Source organism: Lepisosteus oculatus, chromosome 1, assembly GCF_040954835.1.
Source record: "Lepisosteus oculatus isolate fLepOcu1 chromosome 1, fLepOcu1.hap2, whole genome shotgun sequence".
In the NCBI taxonomy this organism is placed as follows: Eukaryota; Metazoa; Chordata; class Actinopteri; order Semionotiformes; family Lepisosteidae; genus Lepisosteus; species Lepisosteus oculatus.
In genome coordinates this window covers 30,159,020-30,181,541 of record NC_090696.1, presented here as the reverse complement: position 1 = coordinate 30,181,541, position 22,522 = coordinate 30,159,020, and the positions used below count along the sequence as shown (strand labels likewise).

The window sequence follows — 22,522 nt, the reverse complement described above, 5'->3', positions numbered from 1 at the left end:
AACTACTAATTGTATAATTACCATATTAGTGTTATATAATAATATATTAATATATCAATAGAGGAATCCAGAGTAGGATTTTCACCAAGCATCTTTGTATTTTCATATGTAAAAAAGTATACAGTAGAAGCAGTTGTTTACAATAAGACCAATGGAAACAGTATAGTACTGTATATATGGAAGCTCCAAAAACCCATTCTTGACCATTCATCTGAATAGCACTTTCTTTTTACCAATCATACAAGGAGATAACTACTATACTGTATGTAACCATGGGTTTTCATCAGCATAACTCATGATATCAGTAACTGACTGGTGTCCTGTCCAGGGTGTATGCCAACATGCATTCTATGCTTCTGGAGTAAGCTCTGGGTTACTGCATCTCTCATTGGGAATAATCGTCTTTCGATTAGGGAAGGTTAAACTCATGATTTTTGCTCTATATTAATTTATTCACTATTTGGTTGTATAGTTTTTTCATTAATTTGTGTTGAAGAGAATCAGCTGCATTTAAAGAAAGCATTCATGGCAACACTTAAACATTAGCTGAAAATTCCAACTAAATTATCACCTAATAACTCTGGAGTAACATATAATGTCACAATGTGAGTAACTCCAAAAATGTGCTTGAAAAACAAATCCAAAGTCAACTCATAAGATCTGCTTTTGATCATTTTGTCAATATTTGACTCCTCTGCTCAGGCTACATTCTGTTGTTACTGGAATGTCTTACTCTTACATTCACCAATGTCTATTTTGTTTTAAATCAGTTACAATAAATATTCAATCTAGGGAATCTAAACTAAATGCATATATGCAATAATAACACCTGTCCACTAGGGGATGAGCTAAAACCATTCTCACATTTCAAGCTGCATTCACTATACCTACAGTAAGTATTTCCTTAATTCCTTTTTAGCTCCTTATTTTTAAGGGTTTTACCACACAGGCAGCAGGTCAAATCAATATCTGGTGTTATTTAAATAAAGTTAACATAAGGTAATGTAAAACTTTTACAGCATTCATGAAATGTACATACTTTAAAAATATATTTTCTGCACTTTATAATAGTATTCATAACATTTGTACTATGATTTTTTGGTTTGTTTCTTAAATTTCTATTCATGTAATTAAATATTAATGTCTGGACAACATTTTTATTGAACTTAGGCTGCTGTGCATGATTAATAAATCACAGAAGTGACTCTAGATTTTTAATTTTAGAGTATGAAAATACACACATTCAGGAAATTGTGTGTATTTGAATGGAGAATTGGTTAATAAATGGAAAATAGTACAGATAAGAAGTGAATGTTCAAATTGGGGTGATGTAATTAATGGAGTACCACATGAATCTGTACTTAGACTACTTCTGCTCCTAATTTATATCAATGACCTAGATTCTGGTATAGTTTTTAAAATTTTCCAATGATATAAAATTAGGAGGATTAGTGAATATTGCTGGAGAAGCAAATTAATTTCAAACATATAAAGCTAAAATTCAGGACAGGGCAAACACCTGGTAAAAGAGAGGTTAACGTAGTTTAGTGCAGGGATTTACATGCAGGTGGTAGAAACAGAAACTATAAATACAAAATGGGAAATAGTGATCTAGAAGAGACTTAATGAAAAAGACTTAAGTGTTTACTGTATGTTGAGACTTCGCATTTTCAAAACAAGGTGCAAAACCAAAATGTTAGGCCCTATAATTAAAAGTGTAGAAGTAAAATAAAGTCATGTTACAGTATGTTAAAAATCAACAACGTACAGTATTAGACCTCGTTCAGAATATTGTAAAATGTTGTTCATCATGTTACAAAGAAATATTGTTGATGTCCAAAAAATATAAAACATTGCATGCAATCTGAGGCTAATGTGAATATCCTAAATAGTCTAATAGATTGAAATAACGTTTAGTCTTAATTGATTAAGAATTCAAAATGTTTAATGGCACTAACGAATAGACAATTTAATTCACAAATAATTAAAGTTTTGTGTGGAATATCTCTTCAGCTGTGAATATAAAGTATAAATATAGTTTTTCCTTGATATGTGTTTAAATTAATAAATGTTGTAAACTGTATGAATTTGTTTAACTTCTATTTTCTTTTTGTGTTCAATTTTCATATAATCACACTCATTCTTGTAAATTCTTGTGGTGACAGTTATATCACCTAATTATATTCAAATGTTGTGCAAGCTTTTAACTTTAGATCATTTATATTTATATATTATTGATATTTATATACTGTAATGTCCAGAATTTACATATTTCCAGACTAATATATTGTACTTCAACCAAATTGATTATATTAATAGTGATATAATTGTGACATAGCTCCTGATACCACAGATTGGGACCTGCACCTTTAGTGTTTGAGGTCATTCTTTCCACAGAAACCTTCTACAATAATGATTTGCAGCATTTGAAAAATATCTTAATGCATTCAAAGCAAAAAAGCAATTTCATTTTTTAATTGCTTCACATGGCAGATGTTGTGATTGAATGCAGAATAAAATTTACCTGAGATATTTATGCACTCTGCCTTTAGGAGACCTATTTTCATTGTAACTCTAATGCATTGCAATGAAACCATAATTTACTATACATGATGCAATCTCCTACTGAAACAAAGGCAATTTTACCATGATGAAGAATACACAAAATAAGAATACTAAAATCTTTCTCAAATTACTTTTGTCTCCTTAGTCTAGATCTAAACCGATTTTGTGGTTATGCACTTGTCTATCTCCATAGAGCCACATTAATATATTTTTTACATTGTTGTTTACGCTCAAATTTGCTCATTTCCTGCTTTGTTTGGAATATCCTATTCCATTACTGCAACTGTGATGGCAACATTTGGATTATATTGTAAAATGATTTATGTCCTCATATTGCATAGTTTAACCACACCTTTTTTCACCAGATTCATTTTACCAATAAGTTTTGCCTTGCTGTTGAATCCTGGATAACAGATCTCAGGTGGGGCATTTGCTCTACAAAGATGGCATAAATTACTGTTAGTCCTCATTTACTCCATCTCCCCTCTTAAGACTTTTGGGAATACCAGGGGCAGTTGGGAGCTCTCTTGTGGCAGACATTTTCTGTTACCTGAATTAAATTTCCAGATGAATGACCTACAAGTCACTGGTATATTGATGTCTGATAGCCCCTACAGATTGCATTATAATTTAAATCATGAAGAGGTGTACAAATATTTCATTTAGAAGAAATGACTTATTAGAGCCTTGCCAAGAAGCTCTCTTGAGAATATACCTTACTCCTTCTGTTTTAAGTGGTACAATGAGTAGTTTCTGCATAAAGGTGATACTGCTGTTTTTATGAATTATTAATGTTCATTTATGCAAATTAGAGGTTTTGAAAAATATGAGAATAAACCTGATTGCAAACTGAAAATTTAAAGGAGAGTTTTTTAGGTATTGATAGTTTTGTTTTCATTCTAAAAAAATCATTATCTTTTGTGAAACTGGTTTCTGATTTTATGGTACTTTATGTACATCTCAATATATAAAGTAATTGTTTAGGCATGAACTCTTTTTTGAATATTATAGAAATCAAGAACTTAACTTGTATTACCATTATTATACAATTTCTGAAACAATATCACTTTTATTTTCATTTTCTTTGACCACTTTGTTATTGCAGCATACAGTACATGAGATCTGTTCTGTCTGGTTAAAATGTGCCCCATCCTTATCCTAACGAAAAGATATTCACCATAGTTTATTAAAATCAATTAAAATTATATAAGAGAGAAGAGAATACAATACAAAAGTGGGTCTTTCTGCCAATCTAACTAGTTTTATAACATTAAACTATGGATTCCATGCATTCATTGTGAAAAAAATGCCTCCTGTTCTCAAGTTTAAACACTTCTCCTTCTCCTTAGTTTCTATTAGTGGCCTCTGTTCCATGTATAACTGATGATCCTAAAGACTCCTTTGTTTCGACTTTTTTAATGCTTTTGAGGATTTTTAGTGCTTGAATAATGTTCCCTCATAGTTATTTCTGTTGAAAACTAAAATAAGTCTTTTAGCCTGTTAGAGCAACATTTTCATATAAGCCTGAAAAAATTAATCTTTTGTGTACATTTTTATTTAAATTCTACCTTTTTAACTAAATGTCTTAACATCCATCATGCTTCCCCACATTGTCTCTGATGAGAATAATGTCTCTTCATAGACACCTAATTGCTTCTTTAATAAGTACCTTGAAAAAAAGTTATCTGCCAGGTGTTTGCCAAATCTTGAATTTGGCCTATATCTTTCTAAATTTCCTTTGCAACTTTCACAGTCTTTGTTAATATATTTTTATGTCATCTGTAAATTTAAATGACTAACTATATCACAATTTGATATAAATTAGGAAGAGCAGTGGTGCTGGTAAACCTGGATGGACTTTTTTGTGGTATGACACCACTCCACTTTTAGCATTCACCCCTTGTCTGTACTCTCTGAATCCAGTCCATTGAGCAATTCTAAAAAAATGTGCATTACCATGAATGCTTTGAAAATCAATCTTTTATGAAGATCTGCCTGGATATCTAAATGAAGTTTACAATAAAGGTTTAGCTGGAGGACAAAACCTTGATTTAACCAATCACCTGATCTTTCCTCCTTATAAATGACCTTCTGCTCAGCAATACAATGCCTTTTGGCTTTTTGTTCTACACCTCTCACCTGCTATTCATTATTTGTTCCAAACTCTGATTTTCTAGAGGTAGCCCTTACAGATAATCTTTCTGGTGTCCCTGCTTTTCCCCAACTGACCTTTGCTCCCTTCTTTTCCTGCTGCAACCCATCCTGGACTACACTTTCTAGTGCTTTGATCTCCATTTATCATCTTTTCTGAACACATTTGTATGGAACACGTAATTAGGGAGAAGTTGGATGCTGCAAGCCCTCAACAGCTTATTGCCGTCTCAGGTTGACTAGGATTCTCCCTCCCTCTGCTCAGATGTGATTCATTGATACTCTAATATTTAAACAACTGAATTCCACCACTACATCATGGTCCCTGCCACTGCTGTCTGTTAACCTGTTCATCCTGTTTACCTTCTGTATTTGTTTCTTGTGTTTTCACTCCGGAAAACTCATCCATTATCTTCCTTACTCACTTATCCATTGTCTTAGGTCTACTCTCTTTACCCTTTCCAAAACAAGCACTTGACTCTTGCCACTTCTGTCTCCAATCAATGCACTGCTATTCAAACTTCTTCTGAAAATTCTGTTTTTACTTAAACACATTTTCCAATTTAATCATATTAACTTGGGTTCTCTTCTGAAGCATGTTACTTTTGAGGGCCAACATACAGTTGATTGTGGTTCATTTACTATCTCCCTCAAGTCCTCTGACCCCCGTGTATTTAAAGCTTTAACTTATCTAAATGCCATTGGTTATTTTCTTTTCATAAAGATATTCTCTGTTCTATCTTCACTGAGAATCACCATTAATTGAATAACTACAAGACTTGAATTCTGGACTTGTCAAACTTTTTAAAGTAGTTTTCATTTTTATAAACATTACAAATTCCCAAGGCTTTTGCTTGACAGTATAATCATTTGATTTACTGGAGGAGCTTGACACTGCCTTCTGCTAACATCATCCTGTGGGACAGCAAGTGCTTGCCTTTAGTATTTGCAACTCCTCCTTTCATTCCACATTGGGTGTCCTTGGCAGTCTCCTTAATACTAAGGTTTGCACATACTCATCCTGCATATTTGCCTAGCTAATGCCATCAGGCCCACAGTCCTGTCCCTTTGTCTGTCCATGTGACTTGTGTGTAATGAATGAGTGCAATTCTGGTCCATGGTCAGTATACCAGAGCTCATGGCTGAATTTAGCTTTCTTTGTCTGTTATAAATTGGATAGATTTTTTTAAACATTTTTTTTCTGGATTCACTGGCTTGCCCTTCTTTCCTTTATTTGCAATAGTCTTCAATCGGCTGTATCTGACATGGACTTTTAATTCCCTTTTCGAAGGAGTCAGTCATGATTTATGATTTTCCCTGTTGAAACAATGGGCAATAAAGCTGTAAAGCTGAAATCTGCAGCTCTTTAAAAGTTTGATGGATTCTGGCATCTGTTTTGACTACTTTGGGATGATAGGCTCTTTTCTGCTGTACATCCCACATTTGGTTATAAAAGTAGTGCACAATTTTGATTTCTTCTGAGTGGCTATTAATAATTCCTTGATGGATGTTACCATCCAACACCCCTACCATAGCCTCTCTTCCTTAAGTTGTCCCACAAAATACAAGTGACAACTAGGCTGCTGACATCCTTGACAATTTTCCCCACTCTGTGTGAGAATAATTGAAATCTCCCATGATAACCACTTCTTCCTTTACACATACATTCCTGACTTCATTATATAAGATTACTGTACATTAAAATTAATATCTGAATTTTGTGGTCTATTGCATAATCTTAGATATTAGTTTTTAGTTCTTATTTAATCTGACTTTCAGATTCTGTGACCCTTGATTCATCTTGTTTGCTGCTCTTTTTCATGTGTACTGCTACATCCCCCACTCTCGTCATGTCTCTCTCTTCCAGATGTTGTGTATTCAGAAATGTTGTATCCATCATTACAATACTGTATTCACCATTTCAGTGATTCTAATTATGTTATGTTTGCATGAAATGCAAAAATGCTCCGGGAATGTAGGTGTAAGCATTTCTTTACCTGAATGTACATATTTACTTTTCAATTGGGTTCACTTTTTATTCTGCTCCCTGTATATATTCCTTTGTTTTTTATTTTCACTGTAGATCATTGTCCCAGGTTAAATGCATAGCAAACAACAATCAACACCCAACCACCTTGCTATGTATCCAAAAAAAAAAGGAATCAGCTCCTCTACAGTCTGTTACATACATTGTAATTTTTTAACCAATATATAACATTAGTAAAAGACAATAACATCTAGAAACCATAAAATAGCTTTTAAGAACATTACAAATTAACCTTTTAAAAACACATCCTGATTTTCCACATCTTATTCCTTTCAATCTCCTTCTTATAGATTTATCTCTATAGAGAATAGAGCTATTCTGCCTCAATGCATGTCCTTTACTCCCATAAAAATCATGCCAGCAGGCTCAGTGAATGACAACTGGTGAAGCAGAACTTCAATATACCATTTTATTGCCAAGGATGCATCAGAAGAGAATTGTTTTAACTTTTCCTTAAGTGAGTTCTCTTAAGTGAATCACAGTTCCTTTAATAACAGCCTCTTGTCTCTTGTCTTGTAAAGGGGCCACCAAAGACATGGGGAAGATGCTTGGTGGAGATGAGGAAAAGGACCCTGATGCAGAAAAGAAGGAAGAAGAAAGACAAGAAGCTCTTCGGCAACAGGAGGAGGAGAGGAAGGCAAAATATGCAAAAATGGAGGCTGAAAGAGAAACAATGCGGCAGGGCATCAGGGATAAGGTAAGAAACCTCATAACTACAGTATAACAAATGTTATTATGTGTTGTAATTTCTACTGATCGATATCTGTTATATGGGATTCTCAATAGAATATTTGCAGGTCTAATTTCATTTGCATTCATGTTCTGCTGTCAGGCATTTAAGTTTGAGAGCTGCCATAATTTAATGTAGCGGATGGCAGTAGAATAGGTAAAACTGGACTTTTAGTTTAATTTTACATTAAGCCACAGGCAACAATGTTTAAGGTTACATGAATGTAATTGAATTCCTCATTCTTAATTTAAATAACTAAGTATATTATCAGAATCAGGCAGATGAGATTGGGTCAAATTATAAAAATGAGCATGAAACGAGTTATTAGGAAGTGATTTATTTCTAAGATATACTATCTAAGGTCTAAGACAAAGGAAATCTAATAACAATTTAGCCTGGTAGCACTAAATGCATTTTCATTTTTGCAAACTCCCCAGAGATAAATGTAAGTTATTTCTGAAATTCTTTCAACGTACAGTGATGATCATCAGTGCTCTGCTCTGCATCCAGACTAGACAATGGAACACTGATTCTATGTGATTAGCCTAATCTATGAGTTGGGAGTTGTAATGTGTGAATTTGTGGAACCTTGGGAAACTTTGACTGGCAGATAACTAAAAATATCCCGTGGGCACTGGTTCTAAAATAAAAGAATATCAGTGACAGTGTTATTGGCAGGATTGTGATTCCAGATGCTGTAAGGGGGAAATAACTCAGCCTGTCTTCATTTTAAAGTGATACTTCTTCGTAAGAGTGACCTATAAAAGTTTCCAAATTAGAAAGTCAAATCAGCAAACTAATATCTAAGATCCATAGTATACAAACTATAATTGTACATTTAAAATGTTTTAAAATACTGATGCTGCAAAGACAAGCGGTAAAAATATTAATTTATGGTAATTTCATTTAATTCAAATAAATTGTCTGAATGTTTATTTTTAACTTTGGAAACAATTGGAATTTTTTTTTCAATCCAAAAGTATTTCTTGCAAATCCCCAAATATTTTCATGCACTTCCCCCAGTAAAACCTTGCTGGTTTATGCTTATTTCTTTTCTTCAGGGCAGTGTTGTACTGTAGTGCATATTTTGTTTCTAAAATTTCTTCAGTGCAAAAATAAAATGTTTTTCTGTAGTCAAAACTGTGATATGAGACTTGTTTACTCCTCATGTCCTGAGAGCAACAAGAGCTTCCTTTAGTCTCTTTAGCCTGATCTTCTCTCGGAAAGCTCTCTCTGTCCGTGCTGTTCTCACCATAGCCTCAGCACACTACAGGGCTACCAATCCCTTTATTATTGAAAAATAAAAATTACTAACAAATTCATTATGTTTTACTTTTCTATGTAATACAATACAGCTGGGGACTTATCTTCCACCATGCAACACTTTTTAATTTTTTTTAAAGAACTCAGTTTTAAAAATCAATCTTACAGAAGTCCTTGGGCAGTGGGAAAGCACAACACTTAAACCAGTTAAGCAGAAGTGCAAATTTTGAAAACATAGTTATAAAAGTTATATTTTAAATACAGTTTAAACTGATGGCTTTGATTAGTTTTGATTTGTTTGCTCCCTTTACTATCATCAAGGATAACAGTTTGATAATTACATAGAAATAAGACCACTTCTGTGACACTTTGTTGTTATGTGCATTTTCTGTTTCTTTTTTAGCTTAGCTCTTTCTAAGAGAGTACATCTTTGAAATTGAATACTACTGTCTAGCAGACAGGTCAATTCCATCTCAATAACTGTATTGCAAATATACAGAAAGGCTTCTGTCTTGAATTAATTTAATAGTAGATGTGCTTTCTTTTTGTCAAAAATGAGTGTATGGTACACTAAGGTAATGCTGACCTTTTCAGTCAATTGTAGACTGCAGTACTAATGGCACATCAATCTCCATGGTTCACTTGGGAGAACAGTTTTATATGCCTCTTTCTATTGACCTTTTTTGTTTCAGTAGCTAGCAGAGTTTAATTTCAGTAGCTTAAAACTAAAGCAAGCTATCTTTTCTTCTTAACAGATCATAGTTCATATGATTACAGCTTAAAATTAAAATATTAAAACATGTAAGATATCTAAAATTTCGTAAAGTAGATACATAGTATTCTGGATACATATCTGTATGAAAAATAATGTTCTTAACCAGCCATTGTGATTCATGGACACATATGTAGTGAATACTGCAAAGACCCTGTGAATTTCCATGTTTTAATGTAATATTGACTTTTTTTTGCCCCACACAGGAAGTACAGTATACATATTATTTTGCATCTTGTATGAATTATGCATAATGTATCTATTATGTAAATATATTCCAACTATGATTTTACCTTTGATATGTATGAAAATGTATGAAGTCTATTTTAGACCTATATAAAATGTATTGAAATGAAAACAATGTAACAGTGACTGCACATGGCATATTCCAAGTAGGCATGTAAAGTACAACAAAATTCATAATGTAACTTAATATGGTCTCACATCAGAAATAATCCTTGTTCTTCTAAGTGAAGAATTTAATTTGTAAGCCTTCTGATTCATATTGCCTGGACAAGCAATCAATCAACCAAGATTTTTTTATCAATGCACGAACAGTACAGCATACAGCATTATTGTACTTTATGCTGTAAGAATTATTAATACTTAAAATAACATCTATTTTTGGCTCATTACTTAACAAAATGAACTGCAAGAAACAGGGTTAACAACAACCAGCCAGCAATACTTATTCAGCATGAGAAAGCATTTTATATGGTTGTACTGCAGTAGTGAGGTAAGAAATGCACCACATGAATACAGTGATGTCATTGCTGCAGCATAACAAGGTTATTCTGGGAGTGGTGTTATTGTGAAATTCTTTCTAGAATAACACTGCTCCCATATACTCTGCAGTAAATTGACACCTAGTGTGAAAGAGCAGAACCTTGTTTGCTATTTATCAACTTGGGACCGGTGGAATTTGTGCTTAGGTTAATGTCATAGAGGTTTTTTTTTCTCCATGTTGCTCTGTATAGTACAACCAAGTTAGGTCATAGAATTATTCTGTCTGTAACATTTTTGCTGTACTCATAAGCAAACTCAATACTGAAGATCAAAGTTAAGAAAGCACTTCTGCAACACAGATAAAATATCTGAAACTACATACACTAGGAGAAGCATCATTCAATGTAACAAATCAACTTGTCAGTGTTACTACAGTTTTGACAGTGAAAAAATGACATATTGAATAAAATAATGAGTTTCTGTATCAGAAAGAAAAGATTAAAACACACAGAACATTATCTGTTTACAAGCCAAAAATACACAAAGGAATTGGAAAATTCCCCACTGTAAACGTAATGTAACTTTGTACAACACGAACCATGGAATATATTTGGTTTATCAGTTAATTTAGTGTAATTGTAAAGTATCTTTAATGAATAAATAAATAATAATAAACTACCATTTAACCAACAGAGTTACATTTTATGGAAACTTTGGTTTCACCTTTTTCATATGTTTACTTATTATTCTGTTGTTCTTAAAGCATTATGAAATGTATGTATTTCCCTCATCAGAGAATCCTTTCTCATAACATTTTTGTTATGTTACACATATTGCCTACAATGGAGTGTGAAAATCAAGTTCTATAAGAAAAAAATGCCCCATCCAATGTTTTGCCCCATCATTTGTTTTTTGTTGAATATTGTTTGCTGTGTGGATTATGAAAATCTTTCATAAAATCTTAAAGAAAAATAATAAAAATACTACATGTTCTATATACTGTGTATATAGTCTTTTGAATACTATATGCTATACAATATTGGAAATAATTCTGGTAACAGAGGATGAGCTTAGTATATACTTCAAAGTACACTGCATAAACATGCACAGATACATAAATATAAGTTCAATACCGTATTACAGAAAAAGGAATACATTGTTAGAATATTAATGTTTGTTATATTATTCCATTGCTTTGTACAAAGCTTCTTGTTTTCACACTTCCATTTACAGTACCATTGCTGAACTGTGCAGTGTTGTTCAAAATATCCTTTCCAATATTTGTCCAGGTTCAAGCTCAAGTTTCTCATTTTAAATTGAATCCTGTATGGCTTTAATGATAATTAGTTTCACTGTGAAGGCCACATTTCTGTGAGTGTTCCACCAGCCTCTTTATATTATGATGAAGCTTTCTCTACATAGTCTGTGTATTTGAGGTCATTTGGATGTTGAATGATGATCAATGGGGCACTTTCCTCAGGAAATTATCTATTGGCATAAATTATTACCAGATGTACAGTATGCAAGCCTCCCAATACTTACTGTATGTCTGAGATACAGCTCCACAGTTCTGTCGATCCACCCAATATTGTACTACTGATTTTGTAGTGTACAAACTGCCAATGATTATTGCTAAAGGGCAATCACACTCATTTGTGAAGAGCACTTTTTTCTATGGTTGATTACACCATGGTTTAATTTCTGTTATCCATTTCAGTCTTTGTAATGTTATCTCTCAACAAAGATTTCCAAATAGCAACTTACCTGTCAAAACTGTCAAATTACTGTGAGAAATTTGACAGTACTTTTGGATAGTTCTTTTTAGTTTATTTTTTCCTTTACTGCTTTTGTCATCATCTCTCATTCATATTGTCAACAGTTCCAATTACCAGTAGTTTCTTCATGGGTTTGCAAATAGCACTGGGTGAAATGTAAAGCTTTACTGCAATATGTTTAAAGGAGTAACCTCTTATAGCTATTTTTTTTTTACTTTTAGATGATTGTTATGTGTGATTTCCTTACAATGAGTGATTGTATTCATCACTTTGAAGAGTTTCTTCAGTATTAATATATTGCACAAATTCACAATTTGTCAGAATTAAATTAGTTTTCAGGCAACATTTTATTTTGGCATAAAAAATATTGTACCATGTGTACTTTGCATTGTATATTTACTCAATTATTTCAAACACTTTATATTGAATTGGTACTGTACATCAAAAGATTACATTTGATTTTTTAAACAAAATTCAAAATTATGTAATGTGTCTGGCCAGAAAGAAGTAACAAGCTCTGATACAGGAATGAAGGTTGAATGCTACTAATGTGTTTTTGCTATTATTTTCCAAAGATAGAGTTTTAAAGCCTAATATGCCCCTGTATACAAAAAGGGATTCTACAGAACTTCATAACAAACACAAACTGTAAGGTACTTAAAATCTGGGAGGGCATTTAGAATTTTAAAAAGCAGATTATATCATATTTAATATTTAATTATTTTTTATATATGGGTTTTGCAAAATGTACTTGCATAATGATAATATTATTAATATTAATTTTTTAAGTTAAATCTCATTTTGAGATGTGTCACTTTGGAAGGAAACAGTTTGTTATCAATTTGATATCAATTATCATCAATTTACCATATTATCATCAATTGACCAATTGTGATGCAATTGGGGGCATGGACACCACAAGGGCACCAATATAAGAGGGCCGAGTAGAGAGATACATCCAGCGCTGACCATGCAGTTTAAGAGTGTTTGTTATTTGTGTCAAAAATAATGTAAAAATAAAAATATAAACTAAAAGAACACCTAGATCACAGTTTGATCTCCTGACTAATTTAAGGTTCCCTGTCTAAGTACTTGGGACAGCTAACCTGCCACTAGTTTGTTTATCTTGCAATAAAAAACACAGTTTATCAATGTCTTTGTCAGGTTTGTTTGTTTCCATTCAGCATCCCTCTCTGGTCCTTAGTCTTGTTTCAGTTTAAATCCTCTCCTGTGGATCTTTAGGTTTTCTTTCTTACGGCTCTTTTCGCTCATCATAGGTCTTCCAGTTGCTATATTGCTCTCTTCCAACCTCAGGTCTAGTCATGATTTCTTCTTTTCTCTTAGCCTCAAGTCTTACCATGATCTGTCATGATCACACTCAAAACAGTGTATCCACTACTGCGCCATTTGGAGTGTTGCAACCTTCTATCTCTTTTGTACATTTTTATAGGCAGGAAAAGGACGCACAGCTGTTCCCTGTTCCAGCAAGACAGTTGATGCATCTGATGTCTTGGCGTTCTCTTGCGGCCATTTTAGTGCAGGAAATAGTACTCATAAACTGAATGATTTCTTAGGAAAAGTACAATCCCAAAAGTACAAGATGATGCCCCTAGAGGCATCACACATTTTTATGATATTGTTTTAATACTTTTATGATATTATGTTTTAATACTTTTATTAAGTGAATCTAGATACAATGGGAAGCACCTGGCTAGTGTCAACATTAGTGTCAACAAGGCGATCTTTGCTGAGATGTAAGTGTCCCAGATTCAGTGATCAAGACAGTTCTACAGTTTACCTTGGTTTATCTTAGTTAATTAAGTTCTAGGTAAATGATTATGTGTCATTCAACAGTCCAGGAACAAAGTATATTAAGAAAGAGGGAGCACAGTGAAGGGGAGAAAACAAAAGAAAGACAAGAAACAAAAGAGAGAGAGGGAGAGGGCTACTTGTTCCACATCACCCAAGAAGACCAGATTGAAGCTATGCATTTAAACCCTGTTATGGTTATGAGAGCTTTCTGTGTTTTTTAGGGAAGTCTGATTTCCTGTGTAAAGAATCCCTGAGTTAAGAACGGGCTCTCCTGATGATTGAGTGCATTTTTGGATTAGGCACACAGAGAGAGAGAGGTTGTATTCTATTTAGTTTAAAATAAACCTTATCTTGTCTTTTGGACTTTGTAGGCATTATTTAAGAGTCAAATACCTGGTAACAGTCAGTTTTTTTTTCTGAGTGGTTATAACATTAGGCCTCTGGGATGTCCTATTTGAATGTTTGGAAATAGCAAAACTTGTGCTTTGTACGTTTGTGTTGTTTTTTGTTTAGTGTATGTATTGTCGTTGTTAAAAAATATTTGTTTAACTCAATGTGCCTGTAACTCTTTTCATATATGCTGTGCCGGAGAACAAAGAATCCATGTGCCTCTAACTATACCAGCAGCTTGGCATAAATTCTTTACAAGTTAGGAGTTATTTAATTTATGTATTGAGTAATCCACTCTGTCATTTCTGATTTTCTTCATTTTGTAACCCCCCCCCCCCCCTTTGTAACAATAGTTTCAAAGTCATTATCCTCTTTACTTTCAGAGCTGAATATTTAGAACAGGAAAAAACATATAAATTATGTCTATATTAAGAAATGAAGTGAGAAACTGTGTCAGTATGCAAGCTGAAAATTAATAAGTGTATTTAATTCAACACTTAGAAATGGAATGAAAAGAAAAAAAAACATTTGCCATAGCCTTCTTCAGGTGTGTGGGAGAATGAAGAAGAGAACAGGAATGTTAAGAAAAGTATGAATAAGAAGGACAAAGAAAAGAACATGTGAGAATATATACAGGAGTTGAGAAAGGGGGTTTTAATGTGATGGGAACCTAGGAGAAAACTTTCTGGTAAATTGTAACAGGCCAGAATCTTGAATGAATAGAGAAACTTAGAAAGGTATTATCCAATAATAGAGAACGTGAGGAAGATGTCAGCCTAGTTTACGGATAATTTTGACGTCTGATATCTATTTGGAGGAAGATTAACTAGGTCCTTGATTCATTGTGAAAGGACACATACAGAAAGGTCAGTGTAATTACACCTAGAGGTAAAATATGGAACTATTAGTTTGGATAGATCTTTGATCCTTAATGCTCTGACATGCTCCTTGACTTTGTTGGGTGGTCTGTTCCTGTTTTAACAGTATAAATGGTAGGATACTCTCTGAAAAAGATACAATATTGCTATTGCTGATATTGCTCCCTTTACTTTATACTTTACAGCTCAGACGTTACTTCAACTTCTTCATACAGTATACTGTAATTATGTACTGTATCATGCTATTATTGGAAATATTTTCAAGGGTATTGAAAGAGAATGGTATTATGTACATATTGTATTCATGGTACAAAGTGTTCCAAACAAAGGCTTCCTCAGATTTTGCCTTTTTAAATTGTGCTTTATCTAGATAATGGTTTATCATTTATTGCAGGATAACACTGTTAAATTTAATGGGGATTTTAATAAAGAACAGAGTAAATGTTTATTTTTTATTAAACATGAAACCTGTGAATCCAATTCACAAGAAGGTTTTGTATGTTGTTTCCAGCCTGTGTCACATTGTCACTTCTCAATTGCTTTGGGAAAAGCCTAGAATATGTCATTAACATTCAGGGCTATTTAAAAAAAAAAACAGTTGCCCCTAAAACCTCGCTTCCTGGGCCTTTATGCTTAAAATGCACAATGGAAGGTCAATGCACTCCTGCTGAAAAAGCCTGCCTCCTTCAAACACGTACACATGTATTTAGCAGTACACAGATGGCAACAATCCATTTATGGAAAGGGAAGCATTTTTGCTAGAAAGGCTGACTTTCATTTTCTACTTGAATGCATCAGTGTCAGACATCACGCAGGACAGGATGTCATTGCTTTCTATCTGCTTTCTATCTGCAGCACAGTGCTTTTTTCTTTATCACTTTGCATTTCCTGATGGTGCCTAGTCATGCCGCATAAGCATGATCTAGGTGACAGATCCATAGCTCAGGAAGAGAGTTTGCATCAGTGATGGTTGACATAGAACCCTGAGTTACCATGTGTCTACATTGTTTTATCACATCAGAATATCAGTGATCGTTAACATTCTGTTAGGTTTTGGGGGTCAAAGAATCAAGAAAAGGCTCAAGGATAGGTTTCCAGTATGGAAAAATAAAAAAATATCCATCTACTTGGCATAAGGCTTCAACTAAAAGCCACACTCTTCTACATCTATCACCTTACTTCTTGTCTTAAATTTCAATATCTACTTTAAATTCCCTCTAATGAAGGAAAACATTAGAGAGAATAGTTCATTGCAGAGCACATGTAGGAAGGAAATGTGAGTGCAAACATAAAAATATGAGGATATTTGTTAAATTAATCATATCTTATATATCCAATGTTCATTTATACTATTTGTATTTAGAAGAATATAGAAAAATATTAATTAAAAAATACAAAAAAGTTTCTTAATGAGTAGTATAATGATAAAAGCTGTTGACACCCTCTGAGAATTGTGGTCAGACTTTAAAATAATGGGCAGTTCAATCAGTATTGATTATGGAGAGTTGGGCATCATTTTAAAGTTTTAATAAAACTGTTATTATACAAAATAGTTTAGTGATTATTAGGAGTGAATTAAAAAAAAAAGGGAAAAGAAGTGCAAGTCCGTTACAGTATTGCTGGCAATAAAAAAAAAATGTTAAAATACCGTTTCTATTTCAGGACTTGTCATTTAAATACAGATTTAAGAGAAGTAGAGAGAAACTATTTCTAGATTACCCTTGCTATGACACATGTGATGAGGACTCAGCTGATATTGAAAGTAGGTCAGTCTATGAGCAACAGCTGGGGACAATAATGCAGAATTGTTCACAAATGATGTCAGCTTCAGCACATTTTTTCTGCTTTGCTTTGATACTGCTGAAACTACTGTACACTTTCATCTTCTTCATTTCACATTCATATTTATCCATGTTAAAATGCACTCATCTATCCAGTATCAGATAGATGCTTTTTCCTGGTAAATGGTAAGGTTTGTGACAACCCATAGGGACTATACTTGATAAGATTATTGCAGGGCATACACATAAAGTACACAATAATACAGTGATAGTTCGAAACACAAGACAGCCTAGTGAGCATGTTTTTGGAAGGTTCAAGGAATCTGAAGCACAGAATAGCACAAATCAAGTTGAAAACACCACGTGTAATGTATCCCAGTCCAAAACTGACCCCAACACCCAAGGACCTATAAGACAGGAACACTAAGTAACATGTAATTTTGCCCCCCCTCATAATCATATGATTTAAACATCTATACTGTTTGTGTTTCTAAGGATCACCTGATTAGGTTAATTTTTTAAAGACTTTCTTCATTTATGTCAAATAAAAACTAGATGACTTAGTGTACTATACCTTACATACTGTACATTGTCTTGACCAAGCCCAACCACAGTTTTCATATGTATTGCTTTTAAGCATGCAGTTACTATATGTTGCCTGAAAAGCAATGAACGGCATATACACAACTTATTCCATATATTCTAAGTAAAAAACAAAATGAAAGAAGTACAGTAGATCAGTAATCAGTAATCAGTAGGTCATGATTGAATAGGTATTCAAATCCTTTGTCATGGCAAACCTAAATAAATATAGGTGCACAAAGTAACCTTAACAAACCACACAATTAATTAAGTGGCCTCTCTGTGCGTGCAATAATAGTAGTTCACATTATTTCAGAATAAATACATTAATCTCTCTAAGCAAGGTAGTGAATTTGAAGCAAAGATCCCACCATGAAGACCAAGATCCAATTAACGGAAAAAGTTGTTTAAAAACACAGATCTGGAGAAAAGTATTACAAAATTTCAAGGACATTTTATATTTATTTGAGCATGGGGAATCAAACATTAAGAGGTGGAAAGCACCCAGAAATTGTATACTGTAGATCAGACTATCCCTGCAAGGAGAAACCAGGCAAGGAGGTACTGTAACTGTTTTAAGTAAGCATTGACAACTTTGAAATACTTACTGAGTTCAGTGGCAGAGATGGGAGAAAATGTCAACAATATCCCAGTCATTCTACAAAGCTGGCTGAGATGACAGAGTAGAAAATCTCAAATTTCAAATGGAATTTGACATCCATAAGATCCATTTAAGAATTTAAGATCCATTTACAGTAAGTGTAAATGTGGTAAAAATGCTAATTTTAGGATCTAAATGCAAAACATTACATGGTCTCACACAAAACCAACATCATGGATCACTCAGTTAACACTATTCCTACTGTGAAGCATGGTGGTGGAAGAATTATGCAATATCACTGCTATTCATCAGCAGTGATTTGAAACTTGTCAAGATTAGTGAGAACAGAGCTGGAAGAAAGCACTGGCAAATTGTAGAAAAGTTGTCTCAGAACTAAAACTAGGACAAAAATTAATCCTTCAGTTTGAAACTGATCCAAAGCACACGGCTAAAGCTATCCTGGAGTGGCATAAGACTGAGAAAGTGAATACCCTTGAGTGACCCAATCACAATTCTGACTTTGATTCAGTGGAAAGACTTTGAAAACTCCTGTCCATAAGTGATCCGCAAATAACTTGAGAAACCAAGAGTAAATCTGCCTAGACGAATTGCCAAAAATTGCTCCAAGCCATTGTATAACATTGGTTTAGCCTTACTAAAAAATACTTATTGCTGCCAAAAGTGTTTCTTACAAAATATTGAGTTCATGGATCTGAATACATATGCAATCAACATATTTCATTTTTTCCTCTTTAGTTTTTGCTGATAATTGCTGTTACTTATCTTCCCCTTAGAAATCTTCAGTTAGTGAAATTGCTAGTGCATTATTTTGCTCTTTCACAGAACAGAACATCCTAGGAGGGTTCTGAATACTTTTGCAAGGCACTGCACATATAAAACAGCATTTTCTAAAAGCTTGATACAAACTACAGTATTTACCTCAGACCTTGACTGTTATGTGAATTTTCACAGGCAGCAGGTCTATGCATTGAGACTTGTTTTTCAATATGCCTTAAAGTTGTTGAATTAATAAAACAAATCTCTCTTCCCCTTTCTCGTTTTGCTTTGAAAATAAACTTACAGAGCAATCAGAATCCCATTTTTGGATTTTCTTGAGCAGATGACAAGATTGTAAGTTCTATTGGCTGCATCAACATATTTTCTTCCACTTTCACTAATAAACATTTAACTCCTGAGTAAACTCTGATTCTAAGCTGATATGGACAGTTGGTCTTCATAAATTGTGACAACAGGGTCATTGCTTTTGAGAACTAAAAATCCAGCTCTTTAAACTTTTGTAAAAGTTGTAACTTGTTTTTTTTTCTGTTGCTTTTTCAGTACGGCATAAAGAAGAAGGAGGAGCGGGAGGCAGAAGCTCAAGCTGCTTTGGAGGTTGCTGCAGAAGGCAGTCTTACTCGCCCAAAGAAGGCCATACCTCCTGGCTGTGGTGACGAAGCAGAAGAGGAGGAAGAGAGCATCATAGATACTGTCATGAAATACCTTCCTGGCCCCCTTCAAGACATGTTTAAAAAGTAACAGCTTTAGTGATATTTCATTGTTACCCTTTAGTTTATATGGCAAATACATTCTCCCTCAGAGACTTAGGAAATAGTTCCAAGTTAATCATGTGCCACCTATTTTATTTGTAAATAGCCTCTGGTTTCAATGAAGTATATAATTATATATATGAAACAAAAATAATAATAAAAAAAACTCTAAGAGTATAAGCCATACTTTACCTTTGAGGAAAATCTCAGTCATATGTTGTTGTTTGTTTTGTTATTTATAATATTTATATATATGTATACAGTATATATAAATATATACATACATGTATGTATATACCCTTCCTTACTCTGAAAGGATGAATACTTATGATAAAATACACCTTTTGTTTCATAAGTATTGATTTACCATAACATTGTAAACTGGAAAAGCAAATAACTTCAAATTGAATCCAAACAGTCCATTTTCAAGCATGCCAATGATAAAATCATGTGTGAATATATGTACAAGGATTTAATTTTTTGGTGAATTATATAAAGGTTAAAGGCAATAATTCTGGCTTTCAGTTTTAATTTTGTTTTCAACATATCACATCATGTTCACATCTGATAAATGTGTGTGCTTCCTAACATTGAATGAAGTGCTATCCCAATTTAAAATACTTCTGTCACACAACCGAATTACACAACACACTTGAAATCCACAAGCCAAATAAACTCACAGATATACAGTATATAATATAGAAAGTTTAATTATAAAACCTTTTCAGCAATGTTCTTAGGAACTCCATTACAGGGTGACATCATGGTGATCAGAGTAGCAGAAAGCTAAAGTCTAGAGGGCTATTTTTCCACAGTTTCAAAAAGTTAAATAGAGATACACATTTCTAAATCATTTTATGTTTTGTATGCATTTGATGTAAACAGTGACAACATTACAGGATTTCCAGAGAAGTACTATAATAAATGGCAGGTTAAAAATATTGATATATAAGATATACTGTAGTTATAGAAAAATATTGAGAAAGAGCCTGCAATACTAAACTGATAATTCCAGATAATCTTCACTGCTGTGTGTTCAAATAATTAAATAAAAAATGAGTTTTCATATATACAGTAGTTTTCTCTGCCTAGCAGTGGGAAAAAAATAGAATTTCCACAATACCACAGAAAAGATATTTACTTCTTAACCTAGATATGTTTTCATTGTTTTATGCTAGGACATCAGCACAAAAGCAAGTCCTAATAAAAACTGAGTGTTTGTTATGGTAATTTATGATTACAGTTACATTGAAAGGCTGTGATACCTGTTATGAAAGCACACTAACAAATGTTGACACATAATGCGTGTTAAATATTTTGTATGGTGCTCTACCTTGTTTATTAATTAATTGTTAAGGAAACCAGCAGGACTGAGTTTCCATTGAATTTGTTTTAGTTAAAAAAATCACAGACAAATCAAAATATTACTCTAAGCCTTTCTGTGGCTAATTTTCCCATTATAATACATTGACATATCTGCTGTACAGTTTTCTTGCTTCTTAAGAAAGCTATTCAGCATATCAGTGTTTGTACTCTGAATACTGTAAATAAGTTCAAAAGATTCTTGGAAGCCTCTGAAATTGGATTGAATAGTTACAGTCTCAAAATTAGAGTATGATTATGACTGTTAAGCCCCACGGTTCTCACTTATGTCTTGATTGCATTATCTGCATCATACTGTTTTCTTACACATCTCCTCATACAGTTATGCCATTATTTATGAGACAGTCTTCCTTTTTTTATATTTTTTATTTTCATCTTTCAATACACTTACCAGAAAAAAGAACTGCAATCAATTACATTATACAATTTACATTTTAAGAGACAAGCAGTGCTCATGTGCTTAAAAGACATGTTTGTGAACATGAAGTCACTATGTTATTTTTAAAATTGTGATTATGTCAAAGTTGGACTCTCCAAGAATTTAAATTTAGAGATTTGAAGACAAAAATTAAATTTAAGGAAAGATAATAATTGACATGTGCTTTACATTGTGAAGAAAAAGTTTGTGAACCCTCTAGGTTGGCCAATATTCTCAAATATTTTATACCTTAAATACAATTGGACCAGTATGAAAATCTAAAAAAAAAATGAAAATAACATAATATAACATACTGTGTGACATAAAGACAGTAGATATATTAGGATTATTTAAATAAATATGCTTGTGTGAAAAAGTATGTGATCTCTTAGATTTAGTAACCAATGTCACCTCCTTGAGCAGCAGTGACTTCAAATAGACATTCTCTCTGATAAACAGTTTTTCTAATGAGTTTTAGCCCATTCTTCACACAAAATGCATTTCAAGTCAGTGATTGCCTAGTATGAACAGTGTTCCTGGCATAATATTTCAAAGGGGATTTGGTCCAGACTTTGATTTGACCAATAAAAATGAAAAATTAAGTTTTCTTCTTCAGGCATTCTGTTGCAGATCTTTAGGATCATTGTCTTGCTGCATGACATTTTTGACACAGCTTCTGCTGACAAAAGCAAGGTCTGACATTCTCTTCCAGAATTTGCAGATAAAATGTTGAATTCATGGTTCTATCATTATGGCAAGGCATCTTGGTCCTGAGGTAGCAAAGAGCCCCAAGCCACGATACTCCCACCACCACGTTTAACTGCTAGGACAAGGTTGTTCTGTTATAGGCAGTGTTTGATTTTCTCCTTTTTTGAGGACAAGACTTTTTTTATTATCAAAAACTTTTGATTGTCTGTCCAGGGAGCATTCTGCCAGTAATCCAGAAATAAATCTTCAGCAAAACGTGTGAGGGCAGAAGAAATCATTGATCTCTAAATTTGTTTTTCAAGAGAAGTGGTTTGTCTTGAATTTAGTCTTTTCCTGATGGTTAAAGCATGAACACATACAACAGCCACAATAAGAGAGGCCTACAGACCCTTA

General features: G+C 33.3%; 1 protein-coding gene across 1 annotated transcript in view; it reads left to right on the top strand.

Annotated features, from left to right (window-relative positions):
- The window catches only part of cplx2a (complexin 2a), a 59,408-nt gene extending 39,276 nt beyond the window's left edge, over nucleotides 1–20,132 (top strand). Inside the window, exons 3-4 of the mRNA XM_015344725.2 lie at nucleotides 7,285–7,460; nucleotides 19,412–20,132. Of these exons, the coding sequence (XP_015200211.1) occupies nucleotides 7,285–7,460; nucleotides 19,412–19,609 (374 nt within the window). The 3' untranslated portion in view covers nucleotides 19,610–20,132. The remainder of the gene's footprint in view (nucleotides 1–7,284; nucleotides 7,461–19,411) is intronic.
- Nucleotides 20,133–22,522: the final 2,390 nt, after the last annotated feature.